The sequence below is a fragment of the Trachinotus anak genome, unplaced genomic scaffold (assembly GCF_046630095.1).
Source record: "Trachinotus anak isolate AG129_WGS33_773 ecotype Australia unplaced genomic scaffold, CSIRO_AGI_Tana_v1 ptg000010l, whole genome shotgun sequence".
Classification (NCBI taxonomy): Eukaryota; Metazoa; Chordata; class Actinopteri; order Carangiformes; family Carangidae; genus Trachinotus; species Trachinotus anak.
The window spans coordinates 9,248,968-9,262,015 of record NW_027273861.1 but is presented as its reverse complement, the minus strand read 5'-3'; the positions used below and the strand labels follow the sequence as shown (position 1 = coordinate 9,262,015).

Sequence of the window (13,048 nt, the reverse complement as noted above, 5' to 3'; positions counted from 1 at the left end):
CGGGCACCACTGCTTTAATCAAAATGGGGAGCAGGATCAGCAGAGTTCCCTGTAGCACTGAATGAATCCACGCAGCCAAAGCTTTGATGACAAATGATGAGTGGAGGCTATTCATTTGTTTTGTTGGTGGTGAAATCAGTGATGCATAACAATCATATTGTCTTTTAAGTGACTCAAAAAAAGGACAATCTAAAATGTGAATGTGAGTGATTTTTTGTGCAATTTCCTTTTATCTAAAACTATGTTTCAGCTTGATGATCAGTATGTGTTGAGTAACTCCGATCCATGAACAGCTTAGCTCCAGGCACCAGGATTTCTCTCTGGAACCTGCCCCCACCCCATCCATCCACCCTCCCCTCTGCTTCTGTGTCTCTCCCTCCGCCCTGCAGGTATAGCAGCCCTCTGATTCGTTTTCCCTTTTCGTGACTCATCTCCTTTATTATAGCAAACAGAGCATCATCAAAGCAGCAACAACAGTGCTTTCCTACACAGAGGCTGAAGAGTCTTCCTGTAAGGGGAGTGGACTCACAGTATATGTTTATATATATAGAGAGAGAAATATAGACTGGAGCATCCTGTGCTTTTCCTAGGTTTGTCATGTCTTAAACATCTTTTTTCGCTGTGAGGATTTTTGTGGTTTTAACTTGGAGAATAGGTGTGTCAGCATCATGACAAGGTCTGAATAACTGTCTGAGTAGCTAGTTTAAACCTTATTACTGTGTGGATGTTTTGTTCTGTGCCTTACAAATTTACTGTCTCTGTTTTCTTAGATCATTTTCCGACCGTCTGACTGACAGGCTGACAAACGGTCTCTTTAATTCAGTAACTGACTGACTGACTGGTGTTTATTTTCTGCTTGACTGGCTCATAAATGAACTTGCTAGTTTGATCACTAAACACTGGCTGACTGTTTATCTTATTCCCTGACAGGCTGGCTGAGCTACTTGCTGTTTTAGTCCCTGACTGGCTGGCTTACAAGCTGATTATTTTATTCCCAGGCTCACAATTTTGCTGAATGTCTTGGAGTATCACCATCATCACCATCCTCAGGATTTGTGATTGTTTGGATTTGAAGGAACCGTGATGAAGGAGAGGAGCAGCTCGATGGCAGAAAAATAAAAGAAATAAAAAAAGAAAGAAGAAAGAAACACAAGCAAGAAGCAGCAGAGCAGAGAAGAAAACTTGGGAGGGGGAAATTGGATCAGGGAGCGAAAGCAGGGGAGATTGTCGAGCAAGGAAGGGTGATCGGAGGAGGCGTGGCAGCGGAGAGAGAGAAGGAGAGGAGAGTGGATGCAACCCACACCCTGAGATGCTGTGCTGGCTTAGAGAAGACGAGATGTCGGTCCAGGAGCTACTACAGAGGGTGCAGTGTGTCATCACTCATGTCGGTAAGTCGTTACATTCGTCCCCTTTTTTTCTTCATCGTTCCCGTGTGTATTTCACACCCTCTTTTGTTTTGTGCCTCCTCAGGGGGGGGGGGGGGGATGTAGAATGTAGAGAAGAGCCGTCTTCTCTCGAGCTGTCCTGTTGGTGACTGAAGTGTACGGTGGGAGACGTGGTACGAGGTCGTGTCTTTTGCTGGAAATCCTTGAACTGGTTGTGAATGTGAAGAGAGGCAGAGCAGATGAAAGAGAGGCAGGGAATCGCCGTCCTCTCATCAGGACCGCTGAGTGAGGAGGGATGCAGAGGGATGCTCTGCACATGGGCAGAGGGGAAATAATGACATCAGGATACACCAGGGGAATCTTTGAGTTTGATTAGTGTGGTGGGTTTTTGTGGTTATCAGCATTTAATCTATCGAGCTACTCCCTATTTTGCAGCACACATTAATTGTTAATTAGATTTTCTTGTGTTGATGTTTGATTCATCTGAGTGAATATTTGCTGATTGCACTGATCTGATTTTCTGTCTTTCACTTTGAAGGACGCAAAAACGCAATTACAGCAAGCATCCTGTAGCACCATTAGTGTGATTAGGGCTTTCAGTATTTATTAAAATAATTATGTGTAAATATTCATGCTGCAGAAAAGTCCTATTCAAACTCTGTTTTCATTTACAAAATTTACAAGGTCAATATTTAATGGATTTACAATCTTTCAATGCTGCCATTTTAATTTTATCTTACAACCTTTCACTACCTTTCTCATCCTTGCTTGCCATCTCTCCTTTTGCTCTTTTTCTTTTTCTAGTCACTTTCCTCCCTTGCTCATTTTTTCTCTGTCCCTGCTTTCCACCCCCCTCTGCATCCCCATCGTTCCTCATTCCCTCCTATTCATCCCTTTCCATCCCTTTCCATCCCTTTCCATCCCTTCTGTCCTCTCTTTCTGCCTCCCCATCACCTCCTTTCCTTCACTTCTCTTCGCTTTCCTTTCCTCCTTCCATCCTTTTTCCTCCTCCTCCTCCTCGTCATTTCCCGGCTGTTGGGGAAGTAGGTTAATGTGCCACGCTGGAGACTATCGCACAGCATCCTCCATGACTGCACTTCCTGTATTGCATTGCAGCCATTCTGTGGTGGGTGGGCGTGGGGGGGTTGGGGGCACTGTACAGACAATTACCATGGAAACTGAGCTAGCTTCTACTAACCAGGGGGACTCTGTTTGATATATTGCTTCCTACATCTACCGCAGAACATATTTGCTGTTGCTCTTACTTTTATGAAAAGGTAAATTGTAGGAGACAGGGCTGGAAGATCATGTGCTATGATCACAACAACTACATTCAAGATTCAGTGACTTTAAACTGTCACATGAGTAATGTGTGATGAAACACACTTGCGGCATATTAATTAAGACTATGTGTATGTTAGAGTTGTCGTGGAGCTATGTTTTAATTTCCATTTTTTGTAAGCACATCGAGGACTATGATATCATTTTTGGGAAGCCTAGACTAACAGTGCCATCCTACTGAGAGTAGCATCACACTGAATGTGTTGTGTTAGAAAGCAATGGCAAACAACATATGGAGGACTTGTTGGACAGTAGCTTATGCGCTGTTATTATGTGTGCTATTAATTTACCCCTGTTTCTAGTTTTCTTTCCTCCCAACAACACAGTGTTGTTCACTGACCAGCAGGGAGCTCACTTGTCCCTGTTTGAACCACACGGCAGGCAGTGGCTATAGCAGTACATTGGATAACCACAAACTGTAAATGCATGCCTTTCATGTGACTTCGTGGATGACCATACACTTGCGTCCTTTCAAAATATAAAAGAAACAAACTACAAGGGATCCTAATAATGGAATTCTTCCTCCCATTTTAAAGCAATGACAGCTCATCCTCTTCTCTTTCATTTCTTTATCCAGTCCTTTTGAAGACAGCCTGTTGTCTGATTGTCATGTCGGCCCATCATTAGTGTCATGTAGAAGAGAGCGGGAGAATAAAGCTCTCAATTGACCTCAGCTCTCCTCGCTGTGTGTTAAATAGCTGGAGAGGTCTCTCTGTGTCGTGTGACTGTCACAGCACATCGTCATCTGATGCTTCTTTTATAGCCCCTGCATTTAGCTAATAATCAGTTCCTGTCAGTTTCAGTCAAAACATCCTTGTTTTGATTGTGGCGTGTTGAGTTTTAATGTGCTGTTCGCAACTCTGCTACTGCAGTACTTTATTAAAAGAAACTCAGAATTGATTTACAACATTTTGGTGAGGACACGAGGAGTTGAAGTGAGGACATGGTTAGCATTTAATACACTGACTAATAACTGGCTAACTTGTTGGGGAATACTATGTAGCCTCAAATGTACCATAACCCCCCTTGAATTATTGTTTTTACTGTTGTTTTTATTGTTGTAGTTGTTTTATTGTTGTTTTTCCGATTGTGACAGATGATGAAAAAAGATCCGGGCTAGCTGTTTCAAGCCAGCTACTTCGAATCCGTAGTCTAAGCTAGGCTAACCATGTCCTGACTTCAGTGCTGTAGTTAATTCACAGACAATAAATTGATACCAATCATCTCATTCTCGGAAAGAAAGTGAACAAGTGTATTTCCCAACACCTCATCAGTTAACCACTGAGAAATTAAATAAAGTCTAAATAAAGTCAGAAATGAAGTAAATATAACCTAAATATTAGAACCATATTGGAACTTCAATATGTCGTGAAAATACACTGCACCATATATGCCCCTCTAATATACTTTGCAGTTGTAGTGAAAATAGACTTGCTACTGTACAGCAAGGAGCTAACATTGTTAGAAATGAAGTTTCATGGTGTAAATGGTCTGTTAACAAGAATTTGATTTCACAAATTGAACATATTCTCTGATTCCTTTATGCACATTTAACGATAGGTGTATTCATGTACATATTCATAAATTGGTGCATGTATTTACAGATTTGTGCACACATTCAAAAATCTTGGCACGTTTAATCTTAGTACACGTTTTTACAATTGAGATACAGTTTCACAGCTCTCCACACACATATGTAAATGTTATTGTGAAACATATATTTGCTCCTGTGATGGCAGACTTAACATAGACATAGCATTTACAGAAAATGTAAATATAATGTGAAAATATATAATTAACATTACAATAAATTAAAATATGATTAAAATTACTAAATTAAATGTATTAAGCTTTTGGTGTGTGTATTCAAACTATTCTTAGCCCCCTAGGTGGGATGGTGCTGGAGGATCATGATCACATCGGTCCTATACTGCCCCACCTGACACACACCACACCTATTCACAAACATTGTCTTTGCTGATAGACCACGTAATAATACGACGCACAGCAAAATCCCCTATTGGTGGCCAATGATGTCACAGCAGCACCAGGATGTGTGATTTTCCATAACGCCTGTGTGCCCCTCATGCATTATTCATGACTGTGCATGCTGCTTTATGGACACCCGATCTAAAATGGCTACTCATGTCCCACTGAAGCGTGGTCCGTGGATGAGTAGTACTGAGGTCTGCAGATAAGAGCTCGCTGCTCAGACAGACAGTCACATTGTCATTAAGAATATCTCGCTCCCTTGAACCGAATCCCCTTCCCCCCTCCTGCCCTGCCCAGTCTGAGAGCTCCTCCTAAACTGGAGGTTAACGGGACCCTGTGAGTGACATTGGTTTCAGGCTGTAGAGAGGGAAGATGCTGAATGTTGCCATGTCTTTTGTTTTTGTAAAAAAGGTGGACAATAACTCTGTCACGCTGGGTTCTTGGCAACTGTCAGAAGGTAGAAAGCTGAGCAGGACTGCTGAGTGATACTGACCTTATGGGCCATATCGTGTCGTATTGTAAAAACTTCACACCAGTTTGAGTTTTTCTGTTCAAGAACAGTTGGGTTCAGTTCTTTGGTCAAAGAAGGATAATTCTGATTTCACACCATGTGGTTCCAGTTTTTATGATTTAGTCATAATTCCATTCAGTAACAACAACATAGTATTAATTGCTGAAATATGGGAGCAGTCAATTGCTTATGTCAGCAATTAAGCTATGAAAAAAAAATTAAAATGTTCTCTGACAACATTTTTAAAAATTAATTTAAAAATATCCCTGATTAATTTGACAGAGTGAAAAAAGATCTGGAAAACACCTAATTTAAAAACACCCTTAATCAACACATTAAGTAGATGGCTCATGGCTACACTTCACATGCATTAATATTCACTTTAAATAATTTTAAATATTTGCAAGTGCAAATGAATGATATTTTAAAGGGTCCTTATTCAGTTATAGTATTGACAAGTTCCCAATTAGTTGACCCAAGTTCAGGGTAATATTAACAGATACACTAATGGATAATTATATATGAAGTAGTTTTAATTGCTTCTATGTGAAGATCAAAAGATAGTTCAGCTGTTAAGACACACAAATTACACTGAAAGTACACAATAATAATTATAAAATAAAACCTAAATCGTAATGAAGTGGAATTTTTCTTCAGTGTGTTAGGGAATTTGAATGCATGGAGTAACAGAGTTTCTGTCTGGACGTTTGCTTCGGTGTTTACAGACTGGTGATCTGGATAAAATAATATACAACCAAATAGAGGAATGGCAGGGGAGTGTTTTGGTCATCTGTTGGTAATGGGGCTAAGAGGATTAGCATGACAGCCACTATTGAGTCTGGAATTACTGGAGAAAAATCTTAAAGGGGAGACTTTTTCTTTGCACATACTTTTCTAAGTAATTAACTGCAGGAACGTTGCATGGGATACATATTCAACAGCTGTGTGAAAGAGACGAGAGAGTTAGCATTGGTCCTGTTTGTGGAAAATTGTTTGATTTTTAACATATGAAAATGGTTTTACTATGATTTCTTGTCATCAATACAACCAATTGGCAAACCCACTATGATGACAGGTCTATGGAAATACTACGTGTTGTCAATTTACCCAGCGGTTGTTGACCACGAAATTACTCCTAAAATCTTAATGGGCTCTACTTAAATCGCAAGAACAACAACAACAAGCACAATGTGTGGGGTTTGGGGCACACAGACAGTGTGGGCATCTGCAGCGACTTGTTTGATTTATCAAATCAGGAATGTGATTTTGTTCTAGCAATAGACATTTCAAAACATCTCTAAGACCCAGTTCTCACCAAAACACCAAAAACTCGCTTTGCACTATGTCATTAGAATAAACCTCCTACCTGTACTTCCCTCTCCTCCCACCTGCACAAAGTGTGCTCTGCACAGAGCATCCAAATACCACACAGATGAGCAAAACCAATTCTAAGTTGAGGAAAATACCATCTGAGAAAGAAAATAACCATCTTCCACTCTCTTTTATGTGACATAATCATAACTATTGCTGCAGTAATTTTCTACCTGTGTCCTTCAGCTGAAGTCTGCATGGATAATGTGCACTATCCTGTCACAGACATAAATAGCTCCAGTTGGGATAATACAGTAGCTAATGTTAGATGCCCAGTTTTTCTTGTCCATGGGAAGAAACATATGACACAAAGGAGCTGAGGGACGCTGAAGCACTAAAAGCTGACCACATGTTCAGTTTCAATTCCTCAGAAGTGAAGATGCTGTGGCCTGAAACAAAGAAAGATGAATAACTTGTGTCCCTGAACACAGAGAGGTGACAAATGGGAAGGTCAGAGGCCACAGTTGGGACAGATGGTTTCATTTTTATTCAAATGGTTTCCTTCCTGCACACCAGTTACATCACGATGAAGGAAATTTTAGGCTTTAACAACAGCAGCAGACGTTCAACCATGTGATGACATTTTAGAGCAGAGCATGAATGTGTTCGGGAATTTCCAAGACACTTTGCCATTGACAAAAGTGGCTGGATAAGCCTGCAAAGGTTTTATGACAACAGCGGATCAAATAACTCAGTGTAATGTGAAAGGAATTGGGACAAACCTACAAGCTCTGATAAAAACACTGTATACTGCTTGTCCAGCAAGAAATGGCAGGCAGAAAAAGTCAATGACTTGCTGGCCAACATTGCGGGGCAAGAGAGTAGGGATTACTTGTAGTAATCTACTCTCTACTCTCCTTACCCTACTCTAGTTATAAGGCATTGTTATTCACATATTAACCAGAGCTAACTGGAGAGGGAATGGCCTTTTGGACGTAATTGAGCCGCAAGAAATACTTCGCCTAAATGCCAATCTTGAACTCCTATACATGAGTTTATTTTATCAAATGGGATTTGGGGCGACTGCCTCTAAACTCATCCATCATATAAAATCACTCTTTACCAATAGCTCTTAGGTCATAGTAGCTCGCTACTGCTAGCTACTTTTAGCTGTGACTTAGGGTTAGGGTTAGTGGGTAAATTTTGACCCAGTCTGAGATGAAAGGTTAGGGGGTCACCAAAATAACTAAAACGAACAATTATCCATCTGCCGAGGATTCCTGTGAAACCAATCTGGCTACAGGGAGCATCTGTGTTGGTTTCGGCCTCTGTACAAACATGATGGTGAGCCTTGAAACTTCACTGTGAAAACCAGACTTCAGGAAGCTGTTAACCAAGATATAGTTCCAACATGAACTTCATGTGAAAAGCACACATTTTCATTATTTTACATTTACATCTGTGCAAGACACATTTTAACATGCTAGCTAGCTGTTTTCCCCTCTTCCAGTCTTCATGCTAAGCTAACCACATCCTGGGCCCAGCTCCGTACGTAACATTGATTTTGATTTTCTCTTGTCGTTCATGGAAATAAAGCAAATAAATATACTTCCCAAAATGTTAATACTTATTTGATAATTACATTTCCAAACACAATGGAAGTACTTTATTTGCTAGATGTTTGACTTTTATGACACGGTACATCATCATGGAAGCTCTCAGAACTGACCATATAATATTGGCCGTGTAGGAAACAACATATTGAGGTTTGGACTTTTAGAGGAAGATTTTCTCACCATTGAAAACTACTGTAATCTCAAGTGCTGCCTTGTGATAGCTGCTCCGGATCTGTGGTATTGCCCAAAGGCCCCCCCTACTAGCCCCCATGTTGTTGTCATGACGTCAGAGGTGCATTCTCTCTGCTTCCTCTTCCTGTCTCTGATACAGGGGTGGTGGTGGTGGTAGAGAGGGGTGGGTCACCATATCCTTTGTCTTTCTTTCTGTCAGCTGGACTGAGGCCAGCTGACCAGTCCTGTTCACAACAACAAAACTAAACAATAGAATTGATCCACTGGGTCTCAAGAGGCGTTTGATTTCACAGTCGGGCCTAATTTTCTCCCTGCACAGATTCTGAGATCAACTTAGTTGACTCAGCTGATGAAAGGTGTTTGACAGAGGGAAGTGAGTTATTGTTAGGGCAGAACATACTCATGGGCATTGACTTGAGAAAGATGAGTCCATATCAAACACACACATGCCTTTAGTATGAGGAACACAAAGTCCACATTGGGAGGAGGTTGGGATGAATGGATGTGTCAAAAAGATTAAAACATAGGACTTTAACACAGGACACCACTGTTTGTTGCCCATTTGAAACTAATAGTCATTGTTTGTTTCAACCATTATAATTTCACAACCTTCACAATCCTCGTGTAAACCTCTCCAAGTAGTTTTTGTGCCCAAACTGTGACTGTTTCAAAAGCTGTGAGTGACCACTATGAGCCACTTCCTGGGTGCTGTTGGTCTAGTTTGCTTGATAAAAAGCTCTTCATGCATTCAAAATTCTCTTATAATACTTTTTATTGCAGGTCCCATACTGGAAAGAATGATGATATTGATTGAATTTTAACATTTTGTGTTTTACTTGTATTTGTCATGCATTCGTCAAGTCAGAGGTGTTGAATTAGATATAGAAACTACTTCATTTCTTCTGCCTGTAACAGTTGTTTAAACTACAATGCTTACAATTATGTGGCAGAATTGGTGTGTTAATGCAGAAATAGCTTTACCTATAGACAGCATTTTATTGTGATTCAAAGAATTAACACCACCAATATCATTATGGGGGATGGTGAGTAGTGGTTAAATTGGGCTGAATTCTGCGTCACCCCATCAGAGGTCAGCTACATCTCCTTCAGTATCATGGTGTTGGCACCTCATCCTTTTAGCTTGGAAAATCTGCTCTCAGACACTGTCTCACTGGTGACTTTATCAAACAGCTGGCTCATTTGTGCAGCAGGAGTGAGGATGACATTATGCAACCCTAACAACTGAAAATGATCTTTCTGTACAGCTAAACTGGAACTGAAAATATTTTATGAGGACATGTTCATTTAGAAATCTGGCAAGTCACACATACTTTGCTATTGAACATATCAGAGCAATGTTTACAGACAACGTATTTGTTTTCCACTAAAATATCCACTTATAGTGAGTACAGTATGACTAACTGTTCTATGGATCATGGTCTGGTTGAATACAGAAACCCTTCACAGCGATTTCAGACACGTTTATTTTCATTTAACCAAAACCACGATCTTTCCCTGACCTGAACCAACGGGTAGTGTGGTGCTTCATTCATTCAAAGGGTTAAACCTGGGTTATGTAATAACTAGAAACATGAAATGCTCCACCCTGTTCTTCTCCCTCCACCCTTCAGTCTCTCGTGTCTCTCTCTTGGTGATGTATTTAAAAAGCATCACCCCAGAACATGACTTGGATACAAAAGCATTGTTTGCTGTGTCTCCTTAAGGATATCTTTGGTTTAATAGAACTTATTGTCTTATTTTCTTAGTTTTCAAAATTAGTAGCTGAAACCCACATAGTGTCTATCTGTTGTAATCGTGTAAAAAGGGACTATTATCAACATTCATGCACTTTTACCACTAAATACAGTGGTAACTGCTTGTGTTTCTTGCCCTGTCAGACAATGTTGTTAGTCTTGGTTTTAGTCCTGAGATAAAAAGTCCATGTTAGTTTTAGTCATATTAAATCAACCTTGTCCTTTATTTTTAATCAGATTTTAGTCTTTGAAAATCTGGATGTTTTGATGTTTTAGTCTTTTTTTTAGTCTTTTTTTTTTTTTTTCATCACCAGAGGATTAGTTGACAAAAATCTCCCTTTGTTGTGAATATGCTGAAACATAATTTTACACCACTGCCTTGGCTTAATATGGATTAAAAAGACTGTAATGTTATTCAACATCTTAATATTAGGTTACCGCAGTTTCTGTGTTGCACTTAAAGGTGTCTCTTCAGGTTTGTGTTTTTCGTCCCAGTGTTTTTGCAGTTGCAGGGGTTCTCTCCCAACAATACCACACGTTCACTTTCTCTCATGGCCGCATCACATTTCACGTGCATTTGAATGTTAACCTGTTTTGTTGCCAACACCTCATATTTTTTTAACTCCATCTTACTCGCCCCTTTTTAGTCAATTGAATAACATAGAGATTTCATCAGTCAAAAAAAAAAAGTTGTAATAAATCAAATTTTTCTAAACATGTGGAGGTTGAAATGGTCGTGGTTGTGTTGTTGAGTGTGTATCATAACATGTTCTGACACATTCTGATTCTTTGAGGTAGTTTACACCTGAGATGTGTTTAAATGAGTGGTGGAAACGATTTATGCGTGTTAAGAACATACCTGGAGTCAGGACATGGTCAGCCGAACCTAACATAAAACCTGGAAGCAGGGGGATATAACTCACCTCTGAGTGTCTAATATACACCTACCAACGCCTCTAAAGCTCACTGATTAATATGTGCAACACAACACATTGAGTAACATGTGGAAATGTACATAATGCTATAATAATAAAGCACATAATGTCAGCCTAGCTTTATGCCAAGCTTGAGTTCCTGACTTGACCTCCATCCTTGACACACAAACATGAGATTGGTAGATTTTCAAAACTAATTCTGAAAATAAATATCTAGAATAATAGTCTATCCCTTGTCCCCCACGTCCTCTTCTCTTCTGCTTGCAGCTCTGGTGTTGTTCTTTCACAATCAGCCAACACTATCAGTTTCACTATTACTATTGCTGTCAAAGCAGCCTGCAATTAGGAGATGTAACACGATCAGATCAGTGGTCAGTGCAGTGACGCAAAGACAAAACACACATTGACTGAACAACAGCTGTGTCTACACACTTATTGATTGAGAAACCGAATCCCCATTTTAAAACCGCTGACAGGTGGAGTGAATAGCACTGATTACCTTGTTACAATGACACCTGTCAAGGGCGAGGATGTGTTCGTCAGCAGGTGAACAGTCACAGTTTTTGAAGTTGACGGGTTAGAAGCAGGAAAAGTGAGAAAAGCGTATGGACCTGAACAACTTTGACAATGGCCAAATAGTGATGGCTTGAGGACTGGGTGAGAGTGTCTCCAAAACAGCAGCTCTTGTGGGACACCTTCAGAGGTCTTGTGGAGTGTATGGCTTGATGAGTTAGAGCTCTTTTGGCAGCGTGAGGGGGACCTATATGGTATTAGGTAGGTGGTTTTAATGTTGGGACTGGCCTCACAATTGCCCCTGCATATCTACATAGCTACACTAGGAGAATTAACTGGAGTCTGTGACTTGTGGAAAGATCAGATTGAGAACATCTGATTGTGTGTGTGTGTGCGTGTGTGTGTGTTTGTCCTGCAAGGCTGCATCCTTTACACTTTGGCTACACATACTGTACATACATGTGGCACTTCAACAACAAAGCCATGTAGACTGGTAATTTATTGAGGAAAAAGGTCTATTTTCAACAAGCAGGCCTCTGACGTATGTTTACTTCAGGAACATTGGCCTTTCAGAGTTGCTACTGGGACAGCGGAGGAGGAAGGAGGAAGGGGTGGAAGGAAGAAGGGGGACAGTTGAGGGGGGTGTAACAGGGAGGGAAGGAGACTCCTGATCGACCTCAAGGAAGAAAGCTGGGACTGTTAGACTACAGCTTTATGATTTAGCTCCAGATGTCTTTGCCTGACATTTCCTGATTAGTTAGTGAGAGAGCCACCTGTGGATGTTGTAAGACACACCTAACAGTTTATTGTCTGTGGTTTTCCACAGTTTATTTCTGTGGTCAGTAGAAACAGAAGTATCAAGGAAACTTGTGTTTTGAAGGAACTTAAATACCAAACAAATCAAGCTTCAAACGAACATTTCTTTAAGTCCTTGTTACAGCACAGATTAACAACTCATGACAGGAATGCACATGAACACTTATCCACCGCCATTACCACCATATCCACCAACTATTAGCATTATGGGCTTCAATCTGATCTGATCTTTGCAGAAGACAAAGTAACAATGAGATGATGTTATTAAAGGAGCAGTGGTCAAACCTCACACGATGGAAAACCCATCCCCGTAGGAGCAACGCTGGGTTGTGAGCCATATGATTAAACTATTCTGTCCTATTTAAATGCATGGGAACGTGAGGGAGCCCAGTGAGCAACTTTCACATGAATGACTGGGGCCACCATCTTTGAATGTGGTATCCACTTCTTCTCAGGAAAACGTGATGGATGGGCATTTATTTTAGTTTGATAGATTAATTTGAGGAAACATTATGGCTCCTCATCAATTGAGAAAGATCTGATGGTTTTTAACTTTTTGTGAGTGATGTTTAAGTTAAATACTTGCACTTTCTTAAATTTTATTTTTATTGATCCACAACTCTTTCCTCCAAGCTAAGCATAAAAACTTCAAACATTTTTCAGACTTCTTTCAGATTGCCAG

At 40.3% G+C, this 13,048-nt stretch overlaps 1 protein-coding gene across 1 annotated transcript in view; it reads left to right on the top strand.

Annotated features, from left to right (window-relative positions):
- The first annotated feature begins 447 nt into the window (after positions 1-447).
- The window catches only part of mcf2l2 (MCF.2 cell line derived transforming sequence-like 2), a 124,370-nt gene continuing 111,769 nt past the window's right edge, over positions 448-13,048 (top strand). The window contains exons 1-2 of the mRNA XM_071487344.1: positions 448-590; positions 931-1,388. Coding sequence (XP_071343445.1) covers positions 1,310-1,388 — 79 coding nt within the window. The 5' untranslated portion in view covers positions 448-590; positions 931-1,309. The remainder of the gene's footprint in view (positions 591-930; positions 1,389-13,048) is intronic.